The sequence below is a fragment of the Cajanus cajan genome, chromosome 9, assembly GCF_000230855.2.
Source record: "Cajanus cajan strain Asha chromosome 9, NIPB_CcT2T_4, whole genome shotgun sequence".
In the NCBI taxonomy this organism is placed as follows: domain Eukaryota; kingdom Viridiplantae; phylum Streptophyta; class Magnoliopsida; order Fabales; family Fabaceae; genus Cajanus; species Cajanus cajan.
In genome coordinates, this window is record NC_138525.1 from 23,324,302 (window position 1) to 23,341,388 (window position 17,087).

Genomic DNA, 17,087 nt, shown 5'->3' on the forward strand with positions numbered 1-17,087 from the left:
GATCACCATTCACCAGAAACATCAAAACTATGCACAATATACGACCCGTTCCTTAAGATGGAGACTCATCACTCATAAAACGAACCTATGGTCAAAATGAGAGTGAAGTTTTGTTTTATCTTTTGTTGAAACATAACAGGAAAGACCTTCTAGATTTTGACCCGATTATTCTATTGATATGGCAAAGGTTTAGTTCTAGGAAGTCCAGATGCTTACTACGACAAAAATACTTAGTACGACACAACACGGATACAAGGATACGCCCATTTTTTAAATTTAGGATATATGTTATAGATACATTAATAAAATTTTATGTAATATATATATATATATGGTCATGGATCCAAGAATTTTAAGTATGAAGACAATATTCATATATAAATTTATATTAATAAATATAATTTCACATTTTTGAAATAAAAAAATATATTTTAATTGTTCTTACGAGATTTTATATTTTAAAAATATTAAATGACTCATTTTTAACATTTTTAAAATTATTTTTTTTATATAAGTAACAAAATAATCATTTAACCAATCATTTTTCATATTAAAACTTTGTCTTTAAAAAAATGTATAATATGAATTTAGATAAACCATCATTTTTTAATTAAGTATAAGTAATTGTAATTAACATGATACACCGTGAATACACACATATAAGTAGCTAATTTACAATTACTTTTTTTTTAAAAGGAGTAAGTTAATAAGTTACATTTAGGTGTATTTTTAAAAACATCACAGTTATAACTTATTGATATACTCTTTTAAAAAAAAAAAGATGTATTTTAACAAACTTCACATACATTTGATCACTTACATCCATTTATTTTTAAGAAAAATTTAGTTAACAAGCTACACTTATATGTATTTTTTAAAAAATATATATACTTCAAAAATAATATATTAATTATTTTAACTTTTTTTACAACATAAAATACAAAAGGCAATGAAATATTTAGTTTTTAACATGATAAATAGTATATTTTAGGCTAAAAACCTATTTTGGTCCCTTAGAATAATTGTTTGTTTCAATTTAGTCCCACTTTTATTTTTTGTCTCAATTTGGTCCCTAATAAATTAATTGGTTGCAATGTGGGACTTCCGTCTAAATTATTTAAATAGAGTTAACTGTTGGCCACGTGGATGCCACGTAAATGCACAGGTGGATGCCAAATTTCTTGAAAACACCTGGAACCAGAACGGCCCATTCTGAAACTAGAACGGGCCGTTCTGGGTTCACATTTGGTGTGTTAATTTTGAATCTGAAACGGGCCGTTCCAGATGCAAAATTAACAAACTACGAGTACATAAGAACGTCCTGTTCTGAAACCAGAACGGCCCGTTCTGGTTTCAGAACGGCCCGTTCTGGATGCAGAACAGCCCGTTCCAGAACTATAATAATTTTAAAAAATATTTTTTTATGATAAAAATTTTAAAATTACTTATTTTTATAAAATACAATTGTCTTATAAAATAGAGTGATAACTTTTCCTTTTTCTCTTTCTGTCTGAAAAAATATTTAAGTGTCACTTAATAATTTTTTGCAACTTATTTAAAATTAGAAGAATAAAATGACAAAAAAATAATAGGATAAACATAATAAAATTATTAATTTGTTTTCTTTTAGTGTCCTCTAAATTTTTACACTCATTTAAAACAAAAATATTTTATATGTTATTTTGAATTAATTTAACGAAGTATCATATGATTTTTAATTTTTTAAAAAATTTTATAAATTTGATCTATATATGAAAAGTTTTTTAATTTAACAATTAAATTTTTAGAAATTTGATATAGAACATTAATTATTAAGTAAAATAAATCTATCAAGACTTAATCTTGAAGTAAGTAAATTTTTTCTTCATTAAAAATGAAGATAATTTTACCACAAAATAAAAAATAATTAAAAAAAAAAATTATAAAAAAATATTAATGTATTTATTATATTAGATATAACAAGATAATTAAAATATAATTAATAATATATATTTTATAAAATTATTAATATTTTATATATAAAAAAAAAAAAAAAAGAATGAAAAATTTTTTAGTGGGAGCAAGTGCCCCCACTATGATTAACTTAGTTCTGTCCCTGCATGTGGTTGTGTGGTGAAATGTTAGTCCTGTGTATCCTCTTCCTTTACTTCAGGTTCTACTTCTTCAAGAACAGGTTGTTGTTGGGGTACATCGTTAATGACTTAAAAAAAATACCATGTCATTTCATCCTTAATTTACTGTATAGTGTCAATTTGATAGTAAGTGGTTCACTCCAATTTGACTAACAATGAAATAAAATTTGTTACCATTGTCTTTAGTGATAAATTGCATTGTCCTAAATGATACACTACATTGTCCTTAATGATACACTGTATAGCCCAACTGTTTAGCAATTGAAGTTATCAATTTTCATTGACAATATTACTAAATCCAGTGTTTGAAATGCTTTGTATCTTGGGTTTTTTTCCTTCCACGATTTACAACCGTGAACTATAATCATTAACAATTTGTGTTTAACACTCTGAAACCAGAATGGCCCGTTCTGGTTTCAGAATGACCCGTTCTGGTTGCACTTTTAGTGTGTTAATTTTGCACCTGGAACGGGCCGTTCCGGATGCAAAATTAACACACCGGCCAAGAGTGCACCCAGAACGACCCGTTCTGATTTCAGAACGGGGCGTTCTGGTTCCAGGTATTTTCGAAAAAATTGGCATCTACCTATGCATCTACGTGGCATCCACGTGACATCCACCTATGCATCTACGTGACATCCACGTGCATTCCACGTGGTCAACAGTTAACTCCGTTTAAATAATTTAGACGGAAGTCCTAAATTGCAACCAATTAATTTATTAGGGACCAAATTGATACCAAATATAAAAGTGAGACTAAATTAAAATAAACAATTATTATAAGGGACCAAAAATAGGTTTTTAACCTATATTTTATTATGTGTGTGAAATATTGGTAAAGAAAATATATTAATTCTTTCTCATTAATTCATAATTATGATGATTACAATTTAAAAAAAAAATGTGTGTGTAAAATATTGATAAAGAAAATATATTAATTCTTTCTTATTAATTCAAAATAATGATGATTACAATTTACAAAAAGATATTTGTAATCATAAGATTCATAACAAAAAATAGTTTTTTGCCTATATCAAGTTAACTATATTTGGTTGAACTTTAAACTAATATTGGTTCAATACAATAGTCAATTACTCAAAAACATCATTATTAAATTATTGTCTAGTATTGATTGTATATCTCTCTTCTCTCCTATTACTATCATCTAGAAAGAAGAAAAAAAACATAATTGCAAAGTTTGGTTCATCAAGAGATAACTTTGTCAATTCAAGAAGTCTAACATCGTAATCAAGTGAAATGATGTATGTCTCACAACCTAGTCTCCTTCATCTTTCATATATAAAAATTCACTGTTGAAATACACATAAACCAAATCTTCTAACTTTTTAGACATATTTTGTGTCCCAAAATTTTAATATTGTTGTGAATTTTGTGGTCAAAATTTTTGTTGGTAGATTTTGTCACAAGTTTTAAAAATGTCACAAATTTTATCCATCCATTAAAATTGTTGATGTAAGTATTAAATATTTTGTACTTCCAAATTTTCACCTTATCACAAATTTTCCCTCAAAATATTTTTTCTCAAATTTTGCCCCTAAAATTTGAAAATGTTGTGAATTAAAATCTTCTATCAAGTCTATACTTAACAATTAACATAATTACAAACAACTATTTTTGAATTTATATTCATATTCATATAAAATATTAACTTAAGGATATTAGTTAATTCAATACATTGATACAAATATCACATATATTAATGCATATACAATATATTAATATAAATATCACATATATTAATGCATATACAACTCATATGTATATAAATACATTAATTTAACTCAAAATGAATATGATATAATGATATAGATTCATACCAATACTATTAGTTGTTTATAATCATGTCACGTATAATCGGACAAAAGGTTACAAGTTGTAAGATTTTTAAAATTTGGGGACAAAAGTAAAAGTTTGAAAATATAAAATACAATAAGCATAATAATCTATTAGTATTTTAACATACAATTGGCAAATAAATATGATTTATAATATTCACTAAATTTAATAGTAATATTTGAAAAGTAAGCAAAATTTATAATAATGTAAAAGTTATGGGGCACGAACAACAATTAATAAGTCTATTAGAAATAATATATTGAAAATAGTAATTTAATTTTTTATGCAGTAGGAAAAAAGACTTTTTGTGTAGTTATTGTCGTATGCAAACTTTTGCAATAATATCCATGATTCAATAATATTAATAATAAAATAAATTTGCAACAAAGCATCAAGTTATTAACTCCTATTAAGAAAAAGTACAATTGAGATAGGGAAGAATCTTAATATAAAATATTAAATTCGTGTTTTGAATCTTTTGATAATGATAATACTTTTCAATGTACTCCAACAAAATAAAACTATAGTATGGTTTTACCGGCGTTACCGAATCAATTAAACTAGTGAAAGAAGACATACATTAAGTATGCATATATATTATCAATGTATACCTAATTAAGACCGGCATTGTTTGGTACAGAGAATGTTCTAACGAATTTAGAAAAGCTAATATGAATATTTTTTATATTTAACAAAAAAGAATAAAATAATTACAATATAAAAATTATGAGAATACTAATGTATTACATAATTAAAATAAACTTGTTTTAGCAATTAATTATAAGTTTAATAAACATTTTTCGGTGCATTTAACAAATGAAATTGTACTAACAAATTATAAAGAAACGAAACAAGTGAACTCACTATATTTTAAGTGAAAATTTAAAATCTTCTCTTATTTATATACTACTCAATATAATATAAAACTTTTATTTACTTAGTACATTAATATATTTTAAAATCTATTACAAAATAATTTCATTCAAATTAAGTGTGATCATTATAACTAGGGAGTTTCTTCTAACTATTTAACATAAATAAATAGTTTTCTTTTTTTTAGGTTCGTTCCTAGAGTCTTCACCACCGATAGCAGTGACTAATCTCCTCGCTACGTTGGAGACATCTCAAAGGGTGAGATAACTGACCCCAAGATTTAACGCGGCTGCATACACAAGACAGAATTCGAACCCCTGACCTTGCTTAAGCGTGGATCAACCCCTACCGCTGAACCACACTCTTGAAGTTATAAATAAATAGTTTTACACTACGGCGCAAATTAGAACAATTTCACACTAATTACCACACAACGGCAGAATAAATAAATAATCTCGCTTCAAGAGGTTTCTGCTATTTTTTTATAACATTGACAGCGTAGGATGAGTTGCGTTCTTTTTATCTTAACGAAATTCAAAATCTTTTTTTTTCCCACCTTAAATGGTTGCGTCAGAATCAGGATCAAGAGCAATGTCAGTGCTTAAAATTCTACAATCTTTGAAATAGAGGGTTCTAGTTCTAGCCCGTTTTCTAAAAAGCAGTGCCCTTTGACAAACCTTCCCTCACATTTCAGAAAACGACTAATTCTGCATCTGCAAACGTTGGCCTAAGGAAAACACCAAACAATTTCAAATATTACAACGTGATTGGCTGTACATGAAGAATTCTTGGACCTTGAGAGTAGCCAGCTAAGAGCATGAGAAGGTTAAGCAAAATGGGTAATTAAATCATGATAATAATTAAGAAGAATGTGAACCACTAAAGTTGTTAAAAGTAATTTGAACTCTTTAATTAAAGACTGATGTGTGAACTTTGTTTTAATTATAAATTCGTAACTGAAAGTACTTTTTTATTTATTTATATAAGATTGATCTAGTGAAAAGGATTTATAATTCTATAAAAAATAAAATGTGAACCACTACAATGCTCAAATGATTTCTATAACAATATCTTGGGTGTGACATTGGCATGGTTTCGAATTGCATCATGTAACTGTGATTGTGGCCATTCTTTTTTGAGGCCTTTAAAACTAAAGCAATTTCAGTCACATTAATAATTAATTGCCTATAACTACAATTGTGACTCTAACTTAAATTCAAAACCATGCAGATTCATTCCCTATGCATCAATTAGAGGGCATAGCTCAATAGAGCCATAATCAAGAAGCTCCTCAATCATTTGCTCTATGTGATCTTCCTCAAGAGGCTTGAACTGTAGAGGAACATGATTTTCCACTTCTTTGACCCTGTTGGCCTCTGACTCTTGATCCTCCTCCTCTGGTCTCTTGTGTGCATGAGTTTGGCCACTCTTTACACTGAAGTTATTGTTTGGTGTGGATGTAGAGGTGGCATTCGGCACTGAAGCTGTTCTCTGAGGCTCTGATGATGATGCCAAAGCCTGCCTAGTCATTTGCAAAGAAGCCATGTAGCACCTGTGCAATTTGGCAGTAAGAGTTGCTGAGAGAAGCTTTGAACTAGAAGATGATGATGAGTGAGACACATTGGGGTTGAAAGGGAAGTTTGTCCTTGCTCTGCCACCACACATTAGCCTAGCTGCTTCATCATAGGCTCTAGCTGCATCCTCAGCTGTTTCAAAAGTACCAAGCCATATCCTTGTCTTCCTGCACAAAACCAATTCAATCATTTTCATGGCATGTTTGGAAAGATTCATTTTAACAACAACAGAACCCTTTTTCACTCTGTTAAATCGGTTACATGAATTACACACAATGTCATTCAACTCGATTAAAGATCATGTTTTCTTTTTTTATAAAGATCGAACATAAGTTTTTATATATATCTATCCAACTTTTTTACTATTGTATCGATTTTAGTGATTATTATAGACCAAGTTAATTTTTAGAAATCATTAACTTAATGTTAAGAGTGGAGATAATATGCATGAAACTAGATACTTAAATAAACATTTAAGAAAAATAAAAAATGATCACACTCTTTTACTATAGCATGTTGAAAAAAATTAAAATTAAGAAGTGATTGTTTCTAACTAATTGATAGCATTACAATTTGGAAACATGCATGCACTAAGATTTTTGGAGGTTGCATGGGGGTGGAAACTTACAATATGGGGTGGCGAATTTCGGAGACCCAAGAGCCCCAATGCCTTTGTCGGACACCTCGGTAACGCTGTTGTGGTCTGGCCATGTTGGGGAAAAGAAATGAATTCTTATTATTGTTTTCAGAAAGTGTGTTTTTGTGACAAATGTTGGAGTGGTACCAAGTGAATGGAAGAGAGGGGGGCTGGGTTTTTGTAGTTGGGTTGGATTGCAAGAACTTGGAAGACATGGCACTGTTTTTGTAATCAACAGTCTGTGGAACCCAGTTAAGCACCTGGGTCCCACAGGTCTAGCCCTTCTTTTTCTTTACCTATCAACTGTAACTTCTACATTGCAATTTGCAAGCCATCATTACTCAACAAGTATTTCAATGGAAAATACACAATTCCCATCTCTCATTACTTTTGATTTATAGTCATGGACACACTATATATTTTACACACTAATATAAAATATAAAATATGATCATAGATTCTTGTCATGTGAGTAAGGATTGTAGATAGTGACTGTTCTGGAGTCCCCAATGGGGGTAAAGTTTGAATTAAATATATGTTTGACCAACATAATATCAAATAAGCAAAGCACACTAATTGTCTTAATCAAACAAGAGGCACTTTAGTTGGAGCTTCTGCGTTATACCTTGGACTGGACCATTTTGGAGACCAAGATAGCGATCATACATTGCAAATTGTTGTGTGATCGGTAGTAACACATGTGCAATAGATATCAATAAATATAGTATACCATTGCATTTTCTTGTTTCTAGATATATGCATGTTATCATTTATCAATGTGTTGTTTATTTTATGATTGGGTCAATCCCAAGCCGGAAAAACACTTGGGTTAAAAATCAAAGATTCTTTGACCATCATAATTACCCTAACATGTTAAGTAATTTAATCAATTTTTTGTCACTATTAATAACCCATCAAAGCAACAAAACCCATTTCTCTATAATGATTATAAAAAAAACTCTTTCCGCTATTCTTTATTACAAGTGGGGATAGGGGCATATGATGAAGTGTGCTAGTTATGGAGATAAAGTATCGGATCTTGCACGGGAGAGCAATAAATAATTATAGTAAATATGGTAGCTGAATTTTTCAAGTGATGCTTGCCATAGAGCTCTTATGCACCCTCATGCTATTTGCAAATTGTAGAATATGACACAAAAAAGTTTAAGAAAAAAAAATTGATTTCATGTATATTAAAAGTTTTAGTTATTTAAATTAAATTTTACTAATCTTATAACATTCTTTCTAAATTATTCATGTTATAAATATTTTTTTAAAAAAAATAGTGTAATCGAAAGATAACAAGAGATATTTTAAGAAAAATATTATTAAATAAGTAAAAATAGTTAAAATTTGTTTATATAGTAAAAACAAAAAAAAAGTGTATTTTTTTATTTATAATATACAGAAGAAGTATATATATATATATATATATATATATATATATATATATATATATATATATATATATATATAATCAAGGAGTTAGACACAAGTGATTAATATGTTGAACTTAATATTAAATCATTTAAGTAGTCCACAAATTTGATCTTTGACAGAAATAATTCTTAATTAGATTTTATTTACATTTTGGTTGAATCAAATTAGTATAAGATAAAGTCTTAAAATACTGATAAGAAACGATATATATATATATATATATAATATAAATTATTTATATAAATAAACATCTTGATAATTAGTTTTAAAAGGAAAAAAAAACTTATTTATAAATTAAAAATTAACTTTTATATAAATTAATATAAGAGAATTTATATAAATTAACTTTAGTATAAATTAATTTTATTTTATTTTTTAAAAATATTTTCTTCTCTAGAAGTAACTATGAGAAATTTATCTAAATTGATGTTCGATCAATCCCCAAAAATTGAGTGTTTTGTTATGTATTGATAGGTCATGTGAGCAAGATACAACTTAATTGCAAATTGTAAAATATGATAGAAAAAATCATAAGAAAAAAAATTGATTTCGTGCATATTAAAAATTTTAGTTATTTATATTAAATTTTACTAATCTTATAACTTTTTTTCTAAATTGATCTTGTTATGAATATTAAAAAAAAATAGTGTAATTAAAAGATCATGCATGCATAATGAGAGTTATTTTAGGAAGAGAAAATGAAGTAAAAATAGTTAAAATTTATTTATATTTAAGAATATGAAAAAAAAGTGTAATTTTTTGTTCATAATATACAGAACAGAGGAAGTATATATATATATATATATATATATATATATATATATATTACAAAATCAATTAACTAATTTTATAATATTTGGATTTAAAGTAATCAATGCCCTGAATTTCAGAGATTAAATTAGTTAAAAATTGTTAAATTCATATACTATAGTTATTTTTTAATATTGAAGGTCAATTAAAAAATAATATTAATAGTATTAGACATTAGACTTAAATATATTTTTTTCCTTGAAATATTCATATTTTTTGCTTTTGGTTTCTAAAATTTTTTTTTAAAAAAATTTTAGTCCCCTAATTATTTTTTTTTTATGTTTTTAGTTTCTATTGTAATTTTTTTCACTATTTTAAATGTCGTGTTAAACATTTGAATATTATTTAAGGTGAATTTAAATATTTGACATGTTATTCAAAATAGTAAAAAAAAATTACTACAAAATCTATAAAAAAATTACAAAAATACAAAAGTTAAGTTTTTTCATACAGCATATTTTTTATAGTATTTTCCTTTTCTGCCTCTTTCATGACATCAACTGTTTTTTTATACTCCTTTCTTTCGATCTCATTTTACTGCATAACATTTTGTAGAAATTTATTTTCACCAATGCAATTTTTCCATTTATGTTTCATTTGTTGTGAGGGAAGTGCCCTGTTATGTGTTCTACATCGAATTTGTTTGGTTCATTCATTGAATGGAAAGTTTATTTTTGGTCACTCTCAACTCATCACTGACAAGTGCTATAAACTTAACTACCATATGCATGCTGACCAAAGGGAAGAAGTTTGACAACCTTTGTGGCACGTCTAGCTAAAGACAATAGAACGGTGGTTAATGATGTGCCATTTATTTAATAATAAAAATGAATAATATATATCACTTATTAATAAATAAAATAGCTTGGTTTGTATTTAGGGTTTACCAAGTTAACCTAGTTGAGAGGATTTTCTTTTTTCTTTTTTTCTGCTACCGAGTATTTTTCAATTCATTATGTCAAAGACTAGTTCTACTCATGATACTTTGATTAGTACTAATCTGAAGAACTTTTATATACAATGAGAGTAAACTAATAATGTTTAACTATTACTCTTGCCAATTGAGAGAGAATTGAAACTTGAAAGTTTGAATTTCTTTACTTTTTATTTTTTTATTTTTTTGGTGTAGTTTAGATATTTTTTTTCTTAGCTGTGAGAAAAATAAAAACTTACCAGGCAATAACTAAGGGAAAGAAAAAAGACAAGAAAAGGAGGGGACAAGAGAACAAGCAGCATGTAAGCCGTATGTCATGGATTGACAGACTTGGAACTTTATCAACATTCCTAATTTCGTATCTACGTTTCTCTATCTTTCTTTTTAAGATTTTCTTTATTTCTTTATTTATTATTTTTTGGCTTCCAGCTAAGATTAAATTAACTTATATGCATTAATTTCAAGAAAATGAGATTAATAAAAACAACTTAATTAGGGCCAACCCATACATATATACGCGTGAAGTGGGTCCAGAATCATAGCATGGGTGGTGATGAAAACAAAATTGTATGTCACATATTTCTCTCCATGCCTCCTTATGCAATAAAACCAATTAAGCAACTCGTTTCAATATATATATATATTTTTTGTCTCCTTTCTCACGAGAACAAGTTAAAAAAGAAAGTAAAATGAGATAGTGTTAATTTTTAATTCATTGCATATCACTTTTTTCTTATATATATAATAACCTATTCCTTCAATATAATACATATATATAGTATATATATTTCCCTCATCTTAAGTTCACGAGCTCCATATCCATGTCCATGTGGACTCTATATTCTCCTCACACACATGCCTCACACGCAAACTTGTCCACATGCATAACATCCATTGAATTCAACTACGAAAATAACAAGGATCAGACAAATATAACATGGGAACTTTCCATCAACCTATAGTTTGGGTCTTTTCCTCAGTTCTTTTGTTTGGTCTAACTCTATTAATACACACACATGACACATGCCTGCATGGACATATAGAAGATACATTCTCCTCCTTTCTTTTCTTTTATTTGTTTTTATCTTTTTCCCTTTGCTATTATTATTCTTCACTATTTTTTTTAACTATATATATTATTGGTATGAAATATATATGATGATTAATTTTTATCAAAGAAAAAAACCTAACTAACCACTTTTAATAAGATTTTTCTAAAACATATTTTTTTATATACAATACTCAATCCAACATTTTACACTTGAATAAACAACTTGTTTTAGTTTATCCTTCAATAATGTGAATTTGATAGAGAAGGCTTACCTATAAGCGGCCCCAGAATTTCTTTTCTTAGACAAAGAAAAGTCAAAGTCCTCATTTTAACTACTGGAATTTTGCTAAGAGGTTAATTACATTCACAACTACTTCATACCCGTCAATTAATTCAGTGAAATTAACTATTTTTTGGTTTATACATGAATAATTAATGAAGTAAACGGGGTTGTGGAAATGAGATTCACAAGTTGATCTGCATGATTGCTGACACAATTAATACAACTTTGTTTCCCATCAACATCTTAACAGAATTGAAGAAATAAACTCCATGGTCAAGTTTGATATATTCATAAGCATAGAATTGATCTTGAATAATGAATTGTGGATCATGAAAAGATGTGACATAGTGATACCTAATAGGTATGTTTTAACCCCCTCCAGATCATAGTCTGTAAGATATCATCCACCCTCCGCAAATATAATTACACAATAGCGATGTTTACATCACTACTAGAAAAATGTCATTTTCTTGCAAACTTTTCTGCAAAAAAATATTTGCAAATTTTTTTTGCGAATTTTCTTGCAAAAAAATATTCGTAGAATTTTTTTGCGAATTTTCCTGCAAAATAATATTTGCAGAAATTTTTTGCGAAAAATAATTTACAGATATTTCTTACAAATTTTGCTATAATTTTATTAATCATAGAAATTTTTTTCCATGGTAAAAATTTGCAGAAAATATTTTAAGAATTTTATTTTGTTTCTTGTAGATTTTCTTGCAAAAATAAATTTGCAAGTAATATTTACTAAATAGTAGAAAAAATTTGCAGGTAACTTTTCCTGCGAATTTTCCTGCAAATTTTAATCCGCAGGAAAAATAAAAAAATATATATATTTAAATTTTATAAGTTTAATATTTTAAAAAAAACTTCAAGTCCCACATCGATTGAAAATAAAGCAATTAAAGAGTATATAAGTTGGGGCAACACTTACCTTACAAGTTGATTTATATGGTTGAGTATTACGCTTATAATCTACAATCTTAGAATTTGAAAGATTATATATCACATGTTAGAGGCATGGAAACAAATGCTTCGGATGATTTCATTGTGAGCATTTGAAAGTTGAAAAATTATTGATAGAATTTATAGTAATTTCTTTAATTTTTTTCGTAAAAAATATTCCTGCAAAATTTCTTGCGAAAAAATTCGCAGGAAACTTTCCTGCAAATTTTTCTTACGAATTTTTTTTGTAGGAAAATTTCCTGCAAATTTTTTTTTGAAGGAAAGTTTCCTACGAATTTTTTTCGCAATAAATTTTGCAAGAAAATTTCCTGCGAATTTTAAAATTCGCAAAAAAATATTATCCACGAAGGTTTTACCTGCAGATAAAATTTCGCAGAAAAATTTGCAAGAACAATGTTTCCTGCGAATTTTTATGAAAAATTCACAGGAAAAGTCGCATGTAATAAGAGAAATTCTAGTAGTGCATTTTTTATATAAAATTAAAATAGAATAATACTAAGTGTGTACAATAAAATCGTACAACTATATTTAACTCTCCATCATTAATAAATATAATAAATAAAATAATAAAGAGAAATAAATCAGAGAATGATGATATTCAAGATACAGTTCAATTTTATTTATACGTATGAGAGATATATAAATCAATGAATCAACAATGGTGTAAAGGCTTTAAACGTCGATACTTTTTCCATGCTTAATCAGATACAAATGATTATTTTGTATTATGATATTTTAAATTTTTCAACTGCGGCATTTTTAAAATTCTTTTAATTTTTTATCATATTTATTTATAAATTAGATTTAACAACATATTTTGTATGTTATTATAATTTATACTCACACTTTTTAATAATATATATACTAACATATATTATATTTATTGCATGAGTAAAAGTAATTTTGAGTGACATGTATAATGTCACTAGTTTTACTATAGAATGTATGTCACTATATGACAATTTTCTTGTAGATCAATTGGTATTATATTTGGTCTTCAAATCTAAAGGTATTGAATTCAAATCTTATCTTTATAAGAATGATTACTTTGTAATATTTTTTCTATTATTTAAAAATTTAAGAATAAAATCGTCTATGTTATGAATAATAATTAGTGGCTTAATTAGTGGATGCCAATATTCATTATCAATCATTACCATTTATATGTCCGTTATGTATTATTCTCTTTATTGTGTAATTGTTCAATTACCACATGTACTTATAAATAGGTTACTCCTCTCCCTAAGATAATATACTAGTCAGATTCTTTTCTCCATCTCATACTGTCTTTTTTCTTCTCTTTACTTTTTCTTCCTTTTATAACACGTTATCAGCACGATAGTCTTTTATCTATTGGTGTTGCAACTACAAGAGAAAGTTGTGAAGAATTTTCTTGAAGAAAGTCATATTTTTCAAGACAAATATTTCAAGGTTAGCTATTCATTTTTTACAATAAGAATTTTATCAAATATTTGTATTGTTTACATTGTTACGAATCAAAGTACTCTTGAAGACATTATAGTAGTCCTGAAGATACTATTAAACAAAGAAATTCTTCATACATTTTTTAAATCTGTATAGAAGACAATATCAAAGAAGAATGTTCAACCTCTTTTATTTTATTATTTTTTTTCTCACCAGAAGTGGGAAAATGATGAAAAAAAATGAAATTGAAGGAATAAATTTTCTCACTAGAAGTGAGAAAATAATATGAAAAGTGAAAAACAAAATAAATTTCACCAGAAGTGAAAATTTTGATATAAATATATTACATTGTATTTGATCCTTTGATATAAATGAGGTCATCACCGAAAGTGAAATAATTTTGTAAATATCATAATTATAATGTTGAATGATATTTGAGGCACATATAAAAATTATGACTAGCGAAGTGTGTCCTCAAGCCTATTTAGGTTTTGTGTGATGTCTTGAAAAGATTATGAGTTTTCCTACATCTGTAATTTGATATTGTTCATGATTAAATTGATTGAAATAAGCAACTTGTCATGTAATTGAACTCATGTGTTACGTTATTGAATCTTAAAGGGTTTGTTTTCAAATCCTATTGATATAATTGATATTATTTGTTTTCATAATGTTATGCGTCTGTTATTTTAATTGATGGAGATAACATTGAATTATAATTTGATTGTGATTTGTACATAAATATAGAATTTAATGAAATTATGATCAATGTTTATTTCCTTAATTTTTCGATATAACATTTATAAGGAGAATAATTTCCCTAATTTTTAGCATTATTTTTTTTATCTCTTTAAAGTCAACCTAGCAATGACATAAATATATTTTATTAAATGATTTTTTTTAATAAGTATATTGAGAAAGATTCATTTTTTTATAACGAAAGGCATAAACAAGTTATGATTTTTTTTTCAAATGAATATATGATTGTGTTGTATCATTCATTTCCTAAAATGATAAAATAAAGTGTTAGTGATATATATTTTTTTAAAAATTTTATTTTGTGTGAAACATTTATTTGTAGATAATATACATGAGATGATATAAAAAAAAACTTAGTGTAGATTTTGATATTAAATTGATGTCTAAAGATACATAACAAGAATTTCATTTTTATAATGATTTCTCAATTTGAAAAATGTATTATATTTTTCATACATTTATCTTGCTCCAGAAGTAGCAATATTTTTTTATATATAAAAAAAAAAGGATTAAGAAATATCCTTAGTTGGTTTATTGTCTCTTGAAGATTAAAATAAAATATTGAGATTTTTTATGCAAGAGACCATTTTAACTAGCATTATTTCATTCCCTGAAGTGAATGTTCTAATGTATTAATTTTTATCTTCTCATATTCAATAATGCGAGAAATTAATGTTATATGATACTACAAATATAATTGAAGGCTCCGGAAGAGCTAATATATTATTACCGGGAGGAACGAAGTTGCATATTAAAAATGTATTATATTCTTCTAAGTCTTATAGAAACTTATTAAGTTTCAAGGATATTCGTTTAAATGTGTTTCATATTGAAACTAACAATGAAGGAAATGTAGAATATCTTTATATCACGAAAATCCACTTGAATAAAAAGGAAGTATTGGAAAAATTACCTGCTTTCTCTTATGGACTGTATTGCACGTATGTTAATACAGTTGAAACAAATATTATTGTAAACTAGAAGTTTACAAATCAAAATAAATTTGAGGTTTGGCATGATCGATTGGGTCATCCTGGGACTATCATGATGCGAAAAATAATTGAAAATTCATGCGGACATTTATTGAAGAGCCGGGAGATTCTTCAATCAAATATTTTTTCATGTACCGCTTGTTCCCAAGGAAAGTTAATAATTAGACCATCACCAGCAAAAATTGGGTATGAATCTATCTTATTTTTAGAACGAATACAAGGTGATATTTGTGGACCAATACACCCCCCATGTGGACCATTTAGATATTTTATGGTTTTAATTGATGCATCAACAAGATGGTCACATGTTTGTTTATTATCAACTTGCAACCAGGCGTTTGCGAGATTATTAGCTCAACTAATTAGATTAAGAGCTCATTTTCCTGATATCCAATTAAGAAAATTCGTTTGGATAATGCTGGTGAGTTCACATCTCATGCTTTTAATGAGTATTATATATCCATTGGAATTGATATTGAACATCCAGTAGCACATGTTCATACATAAAATGGACTTGCAGAATCATTTATCAAACGTTTAAAACTAATTGCAAGACCATTACTCATGAGATCAAAACTTCCAATGTCAACTTGGGGGCATGCAATATTACATGCCGCAATATTAATTCGCATCAGGCCAACAAGTTATCACAAATTCTCTCCTTTACAGTTGGTTTTTGGTGAGCAACCTAATATTTCTCATTTGAGAATCTTTGGGTGTGCTGTATATGTTCCAATTGCCCCTCCTCAAAGAACCAAAATGGATCCTCAAAGAAGGTTGGGAATATATGTTGGGTATGAATCCCCATCTATAATAAAATATCTTGAACCATTAACAGGCGATTTATTTACGGCTAGGTTTGCCGATTGCCATTTTAATGAGTTGATTTTCCCAACATTAGGGGGAGAACAAAAACAGTTGGAAAAAGATATTAGTTGGAATGAATTATCACTATCTCATCTTGATCCTCGTACAAAACAATGTGAACTAGAAGTTCAAAAGATAATTCATTTGCAAAATCTAGCCAACCAATTACCAAATGTATTCACAGATCCAAAAAGGGTGACTAAGTCATATGTACCAGCGGCTAATGCTCCAATAAGAGTCGAAGTCCCTGTTGGACAAGTTAATACTATAAACGAGTCACAAATACGCCTGAAGCGTGGTAGACCAATTTGTTCCAAGGATAAGAATCCTCGAACAAAAAAAAAAGGAGCTAAAGAGCAAAATGACCAAATTGAGGATGTAAAAACTCAAAAAGATTCCTCTGACATAACTCATATTCCAGTTCCAGAAGAAACTCAGGTACCTGAAACTATTGAAAATGAAGAGATCTCAATAAATTATGTCATGA

At 27.4% G+C, this 17,087-nt stretch overlaps 1 protein-coding gene across 1 annotated transcript; it reads right to left on the reverse strand.

Moving 5' to 3' along the window:
• Positions 1-5,896: 5,896 nt before the first annotated feature.
• On the reverse strand, positions 5,897-7,417 carry LOC109815350 (protein PPLZ02). The gene is made up of 2 exons (XM_020380061.3): positions 7,065-7,417; positions 5,897-6,603 (listed from the first exon to the last, which is right to left on the reverse strand). The coding sequence occupies exons 1-2, from the start codon at positions 7,286-7,288 to the stop codon at positions 6,102-6,104; spliced, it is 726 nt and encodes a 241-aa protein (XP_020235650.2). The 5' UTR covers positions 7,289-7,417; the 3' UTR covers positions 5,897-6,101.
• Positions 7,418-17,087: the final 9,670 nt, after the last annotated feature.